The 14,344-nt window shown below is 41.4% G+C and overlaps 1 protein-coding gene across 3 annotated transcripts in view; it reads right to left on the bottom strand.

Moving 5' to 3' along the window:
- Positions 1-14,344, bottom strand: part of KIF16B (kinesin family member 16B) — a 297,963-nt gene that overhangs the window by 31,113 nt on the left and 252,506 nt on the right. For all 3 annotated transcript variants that reach the window (XM_078056901.1, XM_078056903.1, XM_078056902.1), the window contains one exon: positions 10,101-10,184. In XM_078056901.1, the coding sequence (XP_077913027.1) occupies positions 10,101-10,184 (84 nt within the window). The remainder of the gene's footprint in view (positions 1-10,100; positions 10,185-14,344) is intronic.

The following is a 14,344-nucleotide window of genomic DNA, read 5'->3' as shown; positions in this document are numbered from 1 at the left end:
GGGCGGGCTTTCGAGCATGAGATGCCAACTAGAGCTGGCCCGATAACTTCGTGTGGGGGGAGCACGTATGAGGTTATCAGTGAGAGACAGCACCGGAGGTCGTATTTCTACCCCTCCCCTTACCACCATCACCTTCTCACTGGCTCCTGCCTTTTTTGGTGCCATATAAGCAATGCTACACCCCCCAGGCTCCCACATTCACTCCACCACAGCCGCATGCACAGCTAAAGAAAATCAGCCTCCAAAACGTCTCATGACAGTTAGAAATTCCTATCACTACCCATCATTTTTAAAAATAATTATTGTAAAAGGTTGTATAACGTGGTGACAGCGTAGTGTCTATGTCTTTAAGATGAAAATATTTTACACTTTCTGATAAATTTAAACACAAGGTCCAAATCTTGGACACATTTTAATAGAAAGGCAGATCAAAACACAATGAATGCCTTCTTAAAACACTGTTTCATATAGCCTACTCAGGGTGAGGAGGTTTATAAAGCTGCATGTGCGGATTTAAAAAATTGCCAGACAGGGGGCGGAGCAAGATGGCAGAGGAGTAGGAGACCTGGATTTCGTCTGGTCTCAGGAATTCAGCTGGATAGGGATCAAACCATTCTGAACACCTACAAACTCAACAGGAGATCGAAGAAAAGAATAGCAACAACTCTCTGAACAGAAAAGCGACCACTTTCTGGAAGGTAGGACGTGCGGAGAAGTGAATCCGAGGCGATATTCGGGAGGATAGACGGCGGGGGAGGGGCCTCCGTCGGCCGCTTCTGGCAAGTGATAGAGCAGCGAAGCACAAAATCGGAACTTTTAGAAGTCTGCTCCACTGAGGGACGTCGCTCCAGTGGCTAGGCGGGGGGTGGAACCCTCGCGGGACAGTGTGGTTTCAGGACCTTCGGGGTCACAGAAAGACTGGGGGTGCCTGAGTGCAGCAGAGCTCCCAGGTACCAGAGTGGGGAAGCCGGCTGCAGAGACAGAGCAGAGGCGCGGGCTTTCAGCTCGGGGTTGCCATAAACCGTGATCCGGGGCACAGTCGGGCCACTGCTCCTCCAGCAGGGACCCAACAAGCGGCAGATCCGGGGAGACTCCCCTTCCTCCCCCGGGAGGAGCGGTACGGGAGCGCACCCCAGGGATCTGCTGGGTTTGGAGACTCCACACAAGTCGGGTGCCAGATATAGAAACGCTCGGTCACAGGCCAGGTGAGCACAGAGTGCGGCCGGAGACCGGGGAGACGGGAGTGACTAACTGCTTTTCTCTGGGGGCTCACTGAGGAGCGGGGCCCCGAGTTCTCGGCTCCTCCGGGGCAGAGATTGGGAGGCTGCCATTTTCACTCTCAGCCTCCAAAGCTGTACAGAAAGCTTGCAGGGAACAAAAGCTCCCGAGAGCAAACCCGAGCAGATTACTTAGCCCAGACCGGCAAGGGCGGGGCAATTCCGCCTCCGGCAAAGACATTTGGGAACCACGGCAACAGGCCCCTCCCCCAGAAGATCAGCGAGAACAGCCAGCCAAGACCAAGTTTACCGATCAATGAGAACGGCAGAACTCCAGTGCTAGGGGAATACTGCACATAGAATCCATGGCTTTTTTACCATGATTCTTTAGTCTTTCAAAGTTAATTTTATTTTTAACTTTTTTTTTTTGAATTTTTCTTTTTCCCTTTTTCAACCAACATCTTATCAATCTCTTTTTTAAAAAACATTTTTATTTTTCATTTTTAGAGTCATAATCTATCCCTTCATAGTAGTTACCCATACTTTTGGCATATATATATAAGTTGTTCTCTCTTTAAAATTTTGAGATAGTTTCTTCTAACAGATCAAAATATATCTTAAATCTCTAGTGCATGGTTTTTTTCTACTCTCCTGCCTGATCACATTCTCTCCCTTTTTTTTTTCTTTTTTTTTAATCCTCTTCTTTCTTTTTTCAAACAACTTCTTATCAATTCCTTTTATAAAATTTTTTATAATTTTTATCTTTACAGTCATATTCCATCCCTTCATATCAACCCTTATTTTTGTACATATACAAGTTTTTCTTTCTTTAAAATTTTGGGAGGGGGCACCTGGGTGGCTCAGTCGTTAAGCGTCTGCCTTCAGCTCAGGTCATGATCCCAGGGTCTTGGGATCGAGCCCCGCATCGGGCTCCCTCCTCTGCAGGAAGCCTGCTTCTCCCTCTTGCTTGTGTTCCCTCTCTCACTGTCTCTCTCTCTCTCTCTCTCTGTCAAATAAAATATTTAAAAAAAAAATTGGGGAGGCACTTTCTTCTAACAGACCAAAATACACCCAAAATCTAGTGTGTGGCACTGATCTATGTACCAGCCTGATCATATTTGATCATATTCTGTTTTTTTTTTGTTTTGTTCTATTTTTATTTGTTTTTATCCTTTTCTTTCTTTCTTTTTTTTTCTTTTTCCTCTCTTTCCCTTTCTTTTCCCCCTGCTTCAGGTCTTTTCTGATTTGTTTAGAGTATATTTTCTGGGGATGTTGTTATCCTGTTAGCATTTTGTTCTCCATTAATCTATTCTCCTCTGGACAAAATGACAAGATGGAAAAAATCACCTCAACAAAAAGAACAAGAGGTAGTACCGAATGCCAGGGATCTACTCAATACGGACATTAGTACGATGTCGGATCTAGAGTTCAGAATCATCACTTTAAAGATACCAGCTGGGGTTGAAAAAAGCATGGAAGTTATTAGAGAAACCCTTTCTGGAGAAATGAAAGAACTAAAATCTAACCAAGTTGAAATCAAAAAGGCTATTAATGAGGTGCAATCAAATATGGGGGCACTAACTGCTAGGATAAATGAGGCAGAAGAGAGAATTAGTGATATAGAAGACCAAATGATGGAATATAAAGAAGCTGAGAAAAAGAGAGATAAACAACTACTGGATCATGAGGGCAGAATTCGAGAGATAGGCGATACCATAAGACAAAACAACATTAGAATAATTGGGATCCCAGAAGAAGAAGAAAGAGAGAGAGGGGCAGAAGGTATATTGGAGCAAATTATAGCAGAGAACTTCCCTAATTTAGGGAAAGAAACAGGCATCAAAATCCAGGAAGCACAGAGAACCCCTCTCAAAATCAATAAAAATAGGTCAACACCCGACATGTAATAGTAAAACTTACAAGTCTCAGAGACAAAGAGAAAATCCTGAAAGCAGCTCGGGAGAAGAGATATGTAACCTACAATGGTAGAAACATTAGATTGGCAACAGACCTATCCACAGAGACCTGGCAGGCCAGAAAGGACTGGCAGGATATATTCAGAGCACTAAATGAGAAAAATATGCAGCCAAGAATACTATATCCAGCTAGGCTCTCATTGAAAATAGAAGGAGAGATAAAAAGCTTCCAGGACAAACAAAAACTAAAGGAATTTGCAAACACAAAACCAGCCCTACAAGAAATACTGAAAGGGGTCCTCCAAGCAAAGAGAGAGCCTAAAAGCAACATAGACCAGAAAGGAACACAGACAATATACAGTAACAGTCACCTTACAGGCAATACAATGGCACTAAATTCCTATCTTTCAATAGTTACCCTGAATGTAAATGGGCTAAATGCCCCAATCAAAAGACACAGGCTATCAGATTGGATTAAAAAACAAGACCCATCGATATGCTGTCTGCAAGACACTCATTTTAGACCCAAAGACACGCCCAGATTGAAAGTGAGGGGGTGGAAAACCATTTACCATGCTAATGGACACCAAAAGAAAGCTGGGGTGGCAATCCTTATATCAGACAAATTAGATTTTAAACCAAAGACTGTAATAAGAGATGAGGAAGGACACTATATCCTACTTAAAGGGTCTATCCAACAAGAAGATCTAACAATTGTAAATATCTATGCCCCTAACATGGGAGCAGCCAATTATATAAGGCAATTAATAACAAAAGCAAAGAAACACAACGACAACAATACAATAATAGTGGGGGACTTTAACACCCCCCTCACTGAAATGGACAGATCGTCTAAGCAAAAGATCAACAAGGAAATAAAGACTTTAAATGACACACTGGACCAAATGGACTTCACAGACATATTCAGAACATTCCATCCCAAAGCAACAGAATACACATTCTTCTCTAGTGCCCATGGAACATTCTCCAGAATAGATCACATCCTAGGTCACAAATGAGGTCTCAACCAGTACCAAAAGATTGGGATCATTCCCTGCCTATTTTCAGACCACAATGCTTTGAAACTAGAACTCAATCACAAGAGGAAAGTCAGAAAGAACTCAAATACATGGAGGCTAAAGAGCATCCTACTAAAGAATGAATGGGTCAACCAGGAAATTAAAGAAAAATTAAAAAAACTCATGGAAACCAATGAAAATGAAAACACAACTGTTCAAAATCTTTGGGATGCAGCAAAGGCAGTCCTAAGAGGAAAGTATATAGTAATACAAGCCTTTCTCAAGAAACAAGAAAGGTCTCAAATGTACAACCTAACCCTACACCTAAAGGAGCTAGAGAAAAAACTGCAAATAAAGCCTAAACCCAGCAGGAGAAGAGAAATAATAAAGATCAGAGCAGAAATCAATGAAATAGAAACCAAAAGAACAGTAGAACAGGTCAATGAAACTAGGAGCTGATTCTTTGAAAGAATTAATGAGATTGATAAACCCCCAGCCAGACTTATCAAAAAGAAGAGAGAAATGACCCAAATCAGCAAAATCATGAATGAAAGAGGAGAGATCACAACCAACACCAAAGAAATACAAACAATTATAAGAACATATTATGAGTAACTCTATGCCAGCAAATTAGATAACCTGGAAGAAATGGATGCATTCCTAGAGATGTGTCAACTACCAAAACTGAACCAGGAAGAAATAGAAAACCTGAACAGACCTACAACCACTAAGGAAATTGAAGCAGTCATCAAAAATCTCCCAACAAACAAGAGCCCAGGGCCAGATGGCTTCCCAGGGGAATTCTACCAAACATTTAAAGAAGAATTAATACCCATTCTTCTGAAACTGTTCCAAAAAATAGAAATGGAAGGAAAACTTCCAAACTCATTTTATGAGGCCACCATTACCTTGATCCCCAAACCAGACAAAGACCCCATCAAAAAGGAGAATTACAGACCAATATCCCTGATGAACATGGATGCAAAAATTCTCACCAAAATACTAGCCAATAGGATCCAACAGTACATTAAAAGGATTATTCACCACGACCAAGTGGGATTTATCCCTGGGCTGCAAGGTTGGTTCAACATCTGCAAATCAATCAATGTGATACAATACATTAACAAAAGAAAGAACAAGAATCATATGAGCCTCTCAATAGATGCAGAAAAAGCATTTGACAAAGTACAGCATCCTTTCTTGATCAAAACTCTTCAGAGTATAGGGATAGAGGGTACATACCTCAATATCATAAAAGCCATCTATGAAAAACCTACAGCGAATATCATTCTCAATGGGGAAAAACTGACAGCTTTCCCCCTAAGGTCAGGAATGCGGCAGGGATGACCACTATCACCACTGCTATTCAACATAGTATTAGAAGTCCTAGCCACAGCAATCAGACAACAAAAAGAAATAAAAGGCATCCAAATCGGCAAAGAAGTCAAACTCTCACTCTTTGCAGATGATATGATACTTTATGTGGAAAACCCAAAAGACTCCACCCCAAAACTGCTAGAACTCATACAGGAATTCAGTCAAGTGGCAGGATATAAAATCAATGCACAGAAATCAGTGGCATTCCTATACACCAACAACAAGACAGAAGAAAGAGAAATTAAGGAGTCGATCCCATTTACAATTGCACCCAAAACCATAAGATACCTAGGAATAAATCTAACCAAAGAGGCAAAGGATCTGTACTCAGAAAACTATACAATACTTATGAAAGAAATTGAGGAAGACACAAAGAAATGGAAAAACGTTCCATGCTCATGGATTGGAAGAACAAATATTGTGAAGATGTCAAAGCTACCTAGAGCAATCTACACATTCAATGCAATCCCCATCAAAATACCATCCACTTTTTTCAAAGAAATGGAACAACTAATCCTAAAATTCGTATGGAACCAGAAAAGACCCCGAATAGCCAGAGGAATGTTGAAAAAGAAAAGCAAAGCTGGCGGCATCACAATTCCAGACTTCAAGCTCTATTACAAAGCTGTCATCATCAAGACAGTATGATACTGGCACAAAAACAGACACATAGATCAGTGGAACAGAACAGAGAGCCCAGAAATGGACCCTCAACTCTATGGTCAACTCATCTTTGACAAAGCAGGGAAGAATGTCCAATGGAAAAAAGACAGTCTCTTCAACAAATGGTGTTGGGAAAATTGGACAGCCACATGCAGAAGACTGAAACTGGACCATCTCCTTACACCATACACAAAAATAGACTCCAAATGGTTGAAAGACCTCAGTGTGAGACAGGAGTCCATCAAAATCCTAAAGGAGAACACAGGCAGCAACCTCTTCGACCTCAGCCGCAGCAACTTCTTTCTAGAAACATCGTCAAAGGCAAGGGAAGCAAGGGCAAAAATGACCTATTGGGACTTCATCAAGATAAAACGCTTTTGCACAGCAAAAGAAACAGTCAACAAAACCAAAAGACAACCGACAGAATGGGAGAAGATATTTGCAAATGACATATCAGATAAAGGGCTAGTATCCAAAATCTATAAAGAACTTATCAAACTCAACACCCAAAGAACAAAGAATCTAATCAAGAAATGGGCAGAAGACATGAACAGACATTTTTCCAAAGAAGACATCCAAATGGCCAACAGACACATGAAAAAGTGCTCAACATCGCTCGGCATCAGGGAAATCCAAATCAAAACCTCAATGAGATAGCACCTCACACCAGTCAGAATGGCTAAAATTAACAAGTCAGGAAATGACAGATGTTGGCGGGGATGCGGAGAAAGGGGAACCCTCCTACACTGTTGGTGGGAATGCAAGCTGGTGCAGCCACTCTGGAAAACAGTATGGAGGTTCCTCAAAAAGTTGAAAATAGAGCTACCGTACGATCCAGCAACTGCACTACTGGGTATTTACCCCAAAGATACAAATGTAGGGTGTTTATAGCAGCAATGTCCACAATAGCCAAACTGTGGAAAGAGCCAAGATGTCCATCGACAGATGAGTGGATAAAGAAGATGTGGTATATATATACAATGGAATATTATGCAGCCATCAAAAGGAATGAGATCTTGCCATTTGCAACGACGTGGATAGAACTGGAGGGTATTATGTTGAGCGAAGTAAGTCAAACAGAGAAAGACAAGTATCATATGGTCTCACTGATATGAGGAATTCTTAATCTCAGGAAACAAACTGAAGGTTGCTGGAGTGGTGGGGGGTGGGAGGGATGGGGTGGCTGGGTGACAGACATTGGGGAAGGTATGTGCTATGGTGAGGGGTGTGAATTGTGCAAGACTGTTGAATCTCAGATCTGTACCTCTGAAACAAATAATGCAATATATGTTAAGAAAAAAAAAAAGAAGATAGCAGGAGAGAAAGAATGAAGGGGGGAAATCGGAGGGGGAGACGAACCATGAGAGACAATGGACTCTGAGAAACAAACTGGGGGTTCTAGAGGGGAAGGGGGTGGGAGGATGTGTTAGGCTGGTGATGGGTATTAAAAAGGGCACGTTCTGCATGGAGCACTGGGTGTTATGCATGAACAATGAATCATGGAACACTACATCTAAAACTAATGATGTAATGTATGGTGATTAACATAACAATAAAAAAATAAAAAAAAAAAGAATATTGATAAAATTCCCACCAAAAAAAAAAAATTGTCAGACAATTCCCTTTGAGCAAACACTATGTATACTAGTGTGTACTAGCTCAAATGTGGTCTACTGAAAGCCATTTTTTCTGGATATGTTTATGTATTTAGTTTTATCTCTAGGTAAAGTTTCATATAGGAAATTTAAATATATGCTCTTAGAGGGAAAGAAAGGTCTCATTTCTCTTTATATTCTGTATAATACCTAGTACTGTCTCCAGCATGTATTAGGAATTACATAAATGTATATTGAATTAAATCGAACAGGAAACTCAGGGAAAGTAATTATGTTAATTTTCACATGAAAATACACTAAATCAAATGGTGACTTCTGATGTTAGATTAAAAAAATAAAGTCACAATAGTCGTGGGAAATTAACTCAAGAATCTCAGATTAATTTTCCATTAAAGTAAAATTAAATTACACTCGCTCTTGAAAAGGACATGATATTCTAAGATTCAACATTAGGAGAAATACATTTAATTTAAAACGTCAGTGTCTGTTTCCACGAGGTGTGGGATCCATTCTTTAAAGGCTAACGCCACAGGTAAATAACAGTCACGGCGATGGAAGGGGTCCTTGTATAGGCAGAGACGTTAACACAGAACTCTCTTCATCAACTCTGTTGATGGCTTTAGTAGGGCTAAGTGATTAGGGAGGAGAGACTGAAAGAACAAACATGGGCCCATCTAAATACCGGAACGAAAGAGGACCCTGAGCTGGGCTCTGACCCTGGAAGCTTGAATGGAAAGAGAAGAGTCACCAAGGGCGGAGCTACAAATGCACAGCACACAGGACGCCAATCTGCTGTGGCACAGCCGGGCGCCATTTGACTTTAACTGGAGCCCCGAGAAGCTAGGGATGACAACAGTCTATTTCCTGTTGGTTTATACACTTGTTTTTATAGCCTATCATCTTCCACGTTCCCATTAAAGACAAGTCTACATGACTGAGGCAGGTAAAGGTTAGGTAAAAAAACCATCCCCAGTTCTATCATTATTTTTACAGTTTTTGTATGATACGATCAGACTTTTAAGAGAACTTAATCGAGCAGGCTCACCATGCTAATCTCTCCCATGAAGGCAAGTTCTTCAGTTGGGTCTCAGGGTCATGGCAACTCATAGAATGCTTTTCAGAAACCTGCCATGACTCATCCAGGGCTCAGGCTTCATAGATCCAGGACCTCTTCAAACACGTCACTCTCACATTTGAACTCAAGGCCAGGAAGCATGGCTACCCCTGAAACTCTTCTTTCTTCACAGCAGTTCTAGATGAGGATCTCAAAACTCTCAACTGCCCCTCGTGGACCACAATCTTTCTCTCTTTTCCACTTCTCCGCCTCTTTTGCTCTCACTGGACCCCCCAGCCTCTGGATGTCTCCCTAATCCTTGGTTCCCTGGCACTAAGTCACACTGGCTGTCAGGAGGAACGAGAATAATACCGAATTTTTATGTAGCACTTTACCATTCAGAAGGGGCTCTCTTGGGCCTTCTCTTACTTGATTTCACTTGCAATAGGTCTTATTCTTCTTCTTAAAGAAGTAGCAAAGCGGACTTTAAGAGGCCCCATGCAAGCTTGCTGACAGGAGACTGCAGTCAGCTATTTGTAATTTTATCCTGCCTACTTTGGTAGCAAGAGATACCACCCAGGACACGGGTGACTGTGCCTTAGCACAAAGACTCAGCCTCATTAGCATCAGATTCCAACCAAACAAGCAACTCTACCTTGAAAAGAAATACAAACCATATAAAGCAGTCAACAATGCCCACTGGCAGTGAGACCCTCGGAAAAACAACAGTTGTGTTGAACCAAAGTTCTATATGTAGCCGGCTCAGAAGATGAAATTAAAATAAGCCAAATAAAACCTAACTGTGACTAAAATAGGTATGTGTCTTTTTGCTTCCAGCCCTCTCAAAAAAGTAACAATGGTGCAATACTCTGTATCTTCAGTTAATTAATGCAAGTTTTTTTGCAGCAAGCTTTTGTACCTCATTCTGTATTACAGACCATCTGTCTCTGTGAATAGTTAGTTCTCACCCACAGCCTGCTTCCTAACCCTTAGGATAAATGTTATCTCCTTCCAAGCCAGAAAAACATTCTATTAGACCAGAGGGGGATAAGGGCTTACATTTCAAGTAGACTGATACCGTCACTTTCTCATCTACACCGCCACCACCTCCGGTGTTAATGAAGCAGCACCTTCACACCCATGAACAAGAGCCGTGGTGTTTCTAACAGGAACAATTCTCACTGGTCAATCAGATGGCACAATTTCTATCCGGAGAAAGAAAAGCTTAAATCCGTTACCTCTAAGTGACTCCGCCTCTCAGCAATCACACGTTCATCCTTGTTTCCAAATAGTTTCTTTGGAGGGAACTCAAGGGGAGCAAGCTGAAATAGATATTTTATAAGAGATGTATTAATATCACACCGATGATCCTTAGGCGTTTATTAATCTATTATCTGGAGTTGCTATCATGGGGTGAAAAGAGGAAGAGGCTGGGAGTTTAAAGATGGCAGGTCCTCCCTTGCTTTGTCACCAACCGACTGCGTGACCTTGAACAAGGGCAAGATTCCACAATGGTCAAATGAGCAGGCGGCACGGGAACGCAAAGGAAAAACAGCTTTGAGTCTCGGTATTTTGTCTCAGGCAACATATTAGACTCTGCCAGATGGTGTTTCAGAAGTTTTCTTTGTTAAAACACAAGTTTGTTCTTCTTTTAGTCCCCTCCTTACACTAGAATTCAATTAATTTTTGTGCTGAGGTAAGAATTCGAAAACTTGCACACTATCTGAACATTTTGTAAAATAGTTCTGAGGCCATTGTTCAGGTTCTTTAAACATTCCATATTGCCTTTTTATAGCTACTGTTACAAATGAAGAATTCCTGTGTGAAAAGAAGACCTCTCTTTGAATCTTTTCACCTCGTTCCTTAGAGAATAAAGGTTCAGAATTTGTTTTTAGTCAGGTCTTGGGATTTCAGTTATTTTCTTTGTGTTTCTCTTCTTGGAGGTATTAAAATCGTAATAAAAAGATAAGTTTTATTATAGACTGGGAGGCCAGAAAGAACTCTATAATCTGGTGAGAACCTGACCAGCCAGTGCTGCCCTGGTTGAATGAATGCTAAGCAGCAATAATTGCTGGTGTTGATGAAATTCACTACTTCCTGCCTTCCTCACCTTGTCGGGTTCAGACAAATCGAGAAGCCAATGAAGAATTATCAAGAAAAAATTAACAACATTTCTTCCACAATATAGGTCACAATATGCCACAAAATCCCTATTTTATACATATGCAAATCTCTTGATTTAAATATTTATAACCACAGTGGGAATCAAAAATTAAAAACTAGCATCGATATACATAATGCTTTCAAAACTTAGTGTTAAAGTATAAGAATATACATGAGGTGCACATACCATAAGTGAACAACTTGATGAATTTTCAACATCTCAACACACTGTAACCACCACTGAGAGGACATGTCCAGCACCTAGGAAGCCCCCCAAGCACTCCCAGTCATGCCCTCCTGCCTTCTACAAAGATTGACGCTAGCCTGACTTCCAAGTGTAGCTCACCATTGCCTATTTTTGAACTTTATGTAAATGGTATCATGCAGCACGAACTCCTTTGTGCCTGCCTTCACCACACTGCCTCATGTTTGTGAGATCCATTCACGTTGCTGTTGTGTAGCAATAGTTTGCTCATTCCTGTGGCAGAATACTACTCCATTATGTGAACATTCCACCATTTATTTGTTCAACAGCCTCTTGTTACTGGGCTTTTGGTTAGTTTCTAGTTTTTGGCCATTAGGCATTGTGCTGCTATGAACGTTTCCCCAAAGGCATTCTGATGAACGTATGCAGGGATTTCTGCTGGTCAGAGTGTCAGGAGTAAAAATGCTGCGTCTTGGGGTATGAAAGTGTTCAGCTGTATTTGAAATTATCAAATGGTTTTCCAAAGTGGTTTAACTACCTGACACTCCCACCAGCAGTGACTGAGAGATCCAATTGCTTCCAATCCTCACCAACACCTGGTGCTGTGGTTTCTCGTCTTAGCAATTCTGGTCAGTATGCGGTAATTTCTACTGTGGTTCAAGTTTGCATTTTTCTAATGACTAATGATGTTGAGCATCTTTTCACATGCACATTGGCCACCTGGTTAGTAATTTTGGTAAGTGTTCAACTGTTTTGGTCATTTTTTATTAGGTATCTTCTTTTTCTTGTAAGAGTAATTATCCCTTTTTACTCTCTTCAAGGTATCTCTGATGACTTTATGGCCCTTTTTTAGTTAGCTGCAGTTGGGCAGACGTTCACTCCCTTCATGCTCCAGTGTTCTCTCTACCAAAGCAGAGAAAACTTGGGATGGATGGGGTGCAGCACCCCTTCTCCTCCTTCTCTCACAGGGTTCCAATTCTGTTGCTGACTCTGAGCTTTAAGGTCAGTTCAAGGTTAAGTGAAAGACCACAGGCACTGAAATTAACACAGACCCAGTCTGAATCTTGGCTTGACCACTATCTAGCTGACTAGTCGTGTTTCTCTGCCTAAATATTCTCTGCTGAAAAAGAAGAAAATGGTACTAAACTTCACCAGTTTCTGTGAAGATTCCGTGAAGTAACAACACACAGACCTTAGTGACTGTTCTTATTTGCTAGGGATACGCTCATTACGAAGAAAGCATTGTGCCATTTCCCTTGGCCCCTCTCTTCCATCCCTGGATTGGTGATGTCGCTCCGAGAAGCAAAGGCTTTTCTGGAGCCCTGGCCTTACTAGCACACACACTTCCCATACGTTGAAGCTTAGAGAAGACAGGTATACCGGGGCTCGTGTTTGGGGCTTCATCCAGCCCCGATTTTATCTCGTACAAGTGTGTTTCCCCCCACTGCGGTGATGCTGGAACCTTGGCAGGCATGCTTTCACAGTTGGCTATTTTGTCATTTTCTTATATGGCTGACAAGGTGATGTCAGGGGAAATTTACAGTCACATTTGCACGCTCAATCGGAAATGGTGCACTAAAAGGACTTCAGGCAGCTGACCCAGGTGGGGAGCAAGCATTTAAATGTCCTTGTCATCAACAGCAAATACTCTATTCGGAGGTGGAGGATAAAATTTTGGGCCGTTAATATCCACCCTGTGAAATAAACATGTATAAATTATGTGTAATACTGTTGTTCGGATTTTAGGAAGAAAAGGGCACCTGTTAACAACTTTCAGGCATATAATCAGAGGACTGTAATATTCACCCATTTAACTTTAGAGACAAGGAAACACAGTTCCAGAGTTAAGTGACTCAGAAAGGTTCGTAGTCACGGGGTGGCTGGGTCGAGACAAGGAATTGGCGCTGACTCTCAGTGTTTCACCACCATGCTGTGGCGGGGGGTCCCCAATGTATGGAAAAATCCCTTTGAAGTCCTCGTGGATCCAGGATTCAGATGAAAGAAAGTAATCCCTCCTTTAAGTATATTAAACCAGAAGAATGATGTAGAGCTGCTAGACAGTGGCCAATGGTTCCAAGAGCTGCTAACGGCACCTAACTGAGGACGGGTACCCACTAAGGGAACAGGAACGTGACAGGGGAGAGCAACAGCAGTGGGAGTAACAGGTAAGGGGCTGGGTTGGGAGACAGGCTCCCGGCAGTCCATCCTGGGACATATAAGATTAGTGGGACCCTATCAGCTTACTCCTCTCAATAAAAAGCAGGAATAATGGTGGCTATCCTTATACGTAGTTGAAGTGATGAAGAGAGGAAGCAAATGAACAGAAGCAGAAGTTCCAGTGTCATTCTTGATAGGAAGGCACAGTCCTGGGTCCAAGTGCTATTGGTGGGGCCGGGACACAAGCAAACTAAAGTAGAAAGGCAAGGCTGTGAGACAAAATATTGAAAAAAATACCTCCCTCATTAAAGTAATTATATTTACATCAGAAACAGCTCTCCAACTCTCTTCCTCCTGATAGAACGAAAACGACCTCCATTTCTCCTTTTTAGAGAAATCTTAACAGTGCTTTTTAGCCCTTGCTATCTATAAGCTCTTGGGCTAAATGAGACGAAATTGCCAATTTTGTAAGTTAAAAATGGGTGAATATCAGCAATTTCATCTGGTTAAACCCTGCATAAAACTTTGACATTTTTAAGCGACCTCTAGGGCAAAGATACATTTCCATCTGCTTTACCTGCCAAGCATAGGTATTCTCATTTGATGGACTGTCAGTTGGCTATATCAAACCAATATTCCTTCAAAAGAATATTTCTCTTAAAGTATCCCAAAATAATACTAAACTAGAAATATCTTATTTAAAATATATATGACAATGAAATGGCCAAAGAGTTGGGAACACATGGTAGATGGTGCAGGAGGCCATTTGGGGACCAACAGCTGTTGTTGACACAGAACATATAGTCATGGCCATCTGAGTCAGCCCATCCTCCAGAAGGGAAAAAGACTACCATTGTCTTTACTTGGACTAGGGAAAGAGGACAGCAATTACTACTTTGTTCTCAAAACAGTACTATTACAAAAATCCTTAGAAGAGTTTAGAAACCTAAAATAGAG

This window comes from Halichoerus grypus, chromosome 10 (assembly GCF_964656455.1).
Source record: "Halichoerus grypus chromosome 10, mHalGry1.hap1.1, whole genome shotgun sequence".
Lineage (NCBI taxonomy): Eukaryota > Metazoa > Chordata > Mammalia > Carnivora > Phocidae > Halichoerus > Halichoerus grypus.
The sequence above is the reverse complement of the archived record's forward strand: the minus strand, read 5'-3'. Positions and strand labels throughout refer to the sequence as shown.